The sequence below is a fragment of the Aphelocoma coerulescens genome, chromosome 1 (assembly GCF_041296385.1).
Source record: "Aphelocoma coerulescens isolate FSJ_1873_10779 chromosome 1, UR_Acoe_1.0, whole genome shotgun sequence".
Classification (NCBI taxonomy): Eukaryota; Metazoa; Chordata; class Aves; order Passeriformes; family Corvidae; genus Aphelocoma; species Aphelocoma coerulescens.
In genome coordinates this window covers 99,863,198-99,867,464 of record NC_091013.1, presented here as the reverse complement: position 1 = coordinate 99,867,464, position 4,267 = coordinate 99,863,198, and the positions used below count along the sequence as shown (strand labels likewise).

At 46.2% G+C, this 4,267-nt stretch overlaps 1 protein-coding gene across 1 annotated transcript; it reads left to right on the top strand.

Annotated features, from left to right (window-relative positions):
* Positions 1-332: 332 nt before the first annotated feature.
* COX17 (cytochrome c oxidase copper chaperone COX17) lies at positions 333-2,807 on the top strand. The gene is made up of 3 exons (XM_069021029.1): positions 333-575; positions 2,090-2,198; positions 2,598-2,807. The coding sequence occupies exons 1-2, from the start codon at positions 457-459 to the stop codon at positions 2,172-2,174; spliced, it is 204 nt and encodes a 67-aa protein (XP_068877130.1). The 5' UTR covers positions 333-456; the 3' UTR covers positions 2,175-2,198; positions 2,598-2,807.
* Positions 2,808-4,267: the final 1,460 nt, after the last annotated feature.

The following is a 4,267-nucleotide window of genomic DNA, read 5'->3' as shown; positions in this document are numbered from 1 at the left end:
TCCTCTATTTTCCCCACTGGTTGAGTAGGAAAAAAGAGGTTTAGGTGGCTGGCCACAACTTTCAGCGTGGAGCGCCAGGCCGTCACTGGCAGCTCTTGCTGACCGCGGCGGGTGCCAGCTGCTCTCGCCTGACGAGGCCATTTTTCCTCCCCGCTGCCCGCTCCCTCCTTCCCCTTCTGGCTCGTTCAGTACCGAATGCCCCTGGAAAATGTCACTTTCGCACCGCCGCTATGTAGCAGCCCCCGCCCTCGTTTGGTGACGGCCAACGCCGCTGGGAGGAGCGGGAAGAGGCGGGGGAGCCGGCGGGAGGAGAGCTCCGCACCTGCCGCTCCCAGCAGCCCGCGGGCCGGGAAGGGGCGGGCCAGGCCAGGCCAGGTTTCCCGGAACCAGGAGCGCCCACACGGCCGCCTCTGGCCCTTTCTCCCCGCGGGCTGAGGGTGCCGGAAACTGCCCGCCATGTCCTCGGTGGCCGCCGCCAGCTGCGACGGCGGGGGCGCGGGGGAGGCGCGGGAGGAGAAGAAGCCGCTGAAGCCCTGCTGCGCCTGCCCCGAGACCAAGAAGGCGCGGGACGCCTGGTAGGGACCCGGCCCCAGCTCCCCGCGGCGGCCCCGCCGCGCCCGGGCGTTCCCCCTTCCCGCCCGTGTGTGCGCCCTGCCCCGCCGGCATTTCTTCCCCTCCAGGAGTGTGTGCCTCTGCCAGCGTGCGCCGGTGATTTTGGGAGCTCTCCCCACCCCGGACGGAGTGTGCTGGAGCACCCGAGGGAGGAGGGAGAGTGTGGAGAAGGAGAGGAAACTGTCTTAAAAGGATAGTGTAGAAACGAAGAGGTTAATACCTCATAGCCCCAGTTTAAAACAGGTTTCAAAGATCGGCTTTTAATGCTGCTTGTAAATCTTCACTATTGTTGATTGACTGAAGCAGCACGTACTAGCAGCTGGTAACATCTTCATTCTTCAGATGATTATAAATTACGTTCCCTTTTAAATAAAGAAAAATACTCTGGTTTTTTTGGGTCTCAGAGGATGATATTTTTCACAGAAGTTCAAAATTTGACGGTGACCTATATAGCTGCACTGGTAGTTATAGACTTAGTCATGATCATAGGACCTATAAAATAGTATGAAATGCACCCTGAAAATGGAGCTCCTTAGTCTATGACAGTGAATCTTTAAAGTTTAAAAAACTTTAATCTGATGACCAAGTTGTCTTCTTCTTTTTTTTTTTTTTTTTTTTTTTTTTTACTTAGCTGTTGGTATAGATGGTGTTTGGTAGGTAACATAATACTGAACACTGTTTTTGCTAAATTTAGGGGAGCAGGTGTAATTACATGGTAGAGTGAAAGTGAATCCAGAGCCCCCTAAGAAAAGGGTGGTAGGATGGATGTTGCTGGTCAGATGGAGTTGCCCTGGGCAGCCAGGGGACGTGTCCATGCTTGTTGTAATAAAACCTAAGAAGAACACTAGAGAACAGCTCTGCCATTCAGCCAAAAAGCAAGCCTGAAGTGCTTTTGTGGTATTCATGACATACCAACAATGATAAGCTCTTACTTGGATGATGAGTAACATCAAAAGTTACCATATATGGTGAATAATTTTTTCAACAATAGCTGGATAGGTATTTTGTTTGTTTTGCTTTTTGCTTCAGGGTCCCTAAAAAGCAACTGAAGTTGGACTAAAATATCATTTACTGATCAACCTATTCTGTATTGGTCTTACTGGAGAAATTTTGTTGCTTCCCTACTGAATTATTTGAAACTGGCAAGCTCTGCATATTTGATGACGTGACAGCCTTGTGTTGTATAACAAATCCCCATCTGGACTTGCCCAGAATAGACTCTGGCCTGTTAATAGGAAGTTCTGTTATGCCTGTTGTCAGAGTTTTAGGTGCACAGCTCCAGACTTGGGTAACTTTTTGGGATCGTTTTATATTTCCCAAAACAGCACTACCCTGGACAGGATAGACAAAAAAAAAAAAATCTCTGGACCCTAATAGTGATTTTTAATTGTCCCCAACAGTTTGTCAGTTCTGTTTCTTTGACTAAAAGTAAGTGAACATTTTTTTGCTGAATCCTGGAAATCTTTTTGTTTTGCAGCATTATTGAGAAGGGGGAAGAAAATTGTGGGCACCTGATTGAAGCTCACAAAGAGTGTATGAGAGCTCTGGGCTTTAAGATATGAGTGAGATGAGCAGGACTGAATGGGGTGAGTATGGCCTTCAGGACCTCTGCCTCTGAAGTGCCCTGGCACTTGATTCAGCTGGTGCCACTGGAAGGCCCAGAGTACTGTTCATGATGGTGTCCTTACGAGAGAGAAGGCAGAGCAGTCCTCATTGACACTGGAGTCAGCACAGCTGTCCCAGTCAGGGTGGTGAAGCCTTAGGCAGTACACAGCCCCTTGTGGGTCACCCTTCAGCAGTAGAGAATGGTGCTGTCTCTGTTGTCTTCTAATAGCTCCAAACCTCATTTTAGATTTCAGATGCTAGGGCACATGGGAGTTGGTTTGTGTGGGTTTGTGCTGGGTTTTTTGTTGACTGTTGAACTGTTGCTCAATATCCAGTGGAAATCCAATGTTTTGTGAAGCTGTGTTTTCTTTCTCTTCTAGATGATGTCTTTGGTGTGACTGTGTTCTGGAAAGCTGCAAAATAAGTTATTTCTGCAAGTTACTTCAAAGAACAAATATAAACAAAGAATCTATATTATAAAGAGTCTTTAATGATAGAGTATGCATCACATCTGTAGCTTTTCCACTGCTAGCTCTTGACCACTGCTATAGAAAATATATTTTTTCCTCTTAATAAAAGTCTGAAAATGACCAATGTTCCTGACTTCTGTCTCTTTTTAAGTAAAGAAATGACAGTGCCCTTCTTACTGAAAACAGTGTGCTGCAGGAATGAGAGAATGAGAAAAGCCTGCTTAATCATTAACACAGGAACACTGATTACTGTGGGGTGGTGTGGTTGAACAGAGAGGACTTCGGTGGGTTTTCCCACTGATGCAAATTGTGAAATCGTGGTATTAACATTGCCCTCTTACAGCTTTCAGCAGTCATGCTGGAGCTTGTAGTGCTGTTTGTGACAGTAGCTGTAACTATGTTTGTACAAAGGCAACCACAGTCTTACGAAATGAACTTCCTTAGAGTCAAAACTGTATTTCATTTGCCCTGGTCGAATTCTTCCGACGGTTTTTGAATACCATTACTGAGCTTCATTCTTTATAATAAAAAAATCAGGTAGTTCTTCAAGGGAAAGGGAGCAGAGGATTGCTCCCTGTCACTGCAAGTGACTTGTATGTGCAGGTTACTTGCCTGAAAGTACGGCTTTTTTCTCTGCTGAGTTTTTGTTGTATTAATCTTGTGCTAGGCACGCATGGGCTTTTGTTTTGTGGCTTTGTTTTTCAACTGTATGAGATGATAGTGGGAGGGTGGTTGTTGCCTTTGATTCCTTCTTACAGTCTAGAGAAAAACAAGGTGCATTTGCTGGTGTGTTACACATGTGGGGCTTTTTGGCTTCATACTGTGTAATTGTGCAACCCTAATGTTCTTCCTGTGGTGAGTTGACTTTCCTAAAGATGGTATCGCTAGTTACTTTTTCTCCTGATGAGTTTTCTCTTCAGAAACTGATGATACAAAATCTATGCTTTGCCTTGATTTTTCTCTTGGCTTTGATCCTGCTGGAGGGGGTGGGTGCTGTCATGATCGTTTCTCTGCCTGCTGGGCCCTGCATATCCTGAGCTAGCAGTGGCTTTTGACTGTGAACATTTAGGATGTGACACTTGGTGCTGCCTCTGCTGAGACTCAGGTTGCTTGAGGAGAGTTTAGACTTCCTCTGGGAATGTTTGTGAAGCTCCTGTCATGAGGCAAAAGTTGTGCCCTTGCTGGCTTTCAGCCTCAGAGTACGGATGCAGGAGTGGCTCTGGCAGAAAGCATTCAAAGCTGCCTGTGGCACTGTAGCTGTTTGAGGAGCAGGACCTGGTGCTTGCTCTTCTTGGTGTTTATTATTGTCTTGAGGTAGAAACTTGAATGAGGTAGAAACTTGAATAAGGTCATTTCTTGTTGAATCATTGTGTGTCAGAGCTTGAACTGGAGAGAACACTAAAAGGTGGATGAGCGCCAGCTTTGTGGTAGGATGGTTTCTGCAGCAAACTGTGGAAATGTTGCTGCAGAATAGAACAGGGCAGGGAGTGGCCAAGTGAGAATGGAGTTTATATCAGGTCAAGAAATGAAAAAAAAAAATTCCTGCACAATTTTACACAAATTCTATTCACTGAAGAATT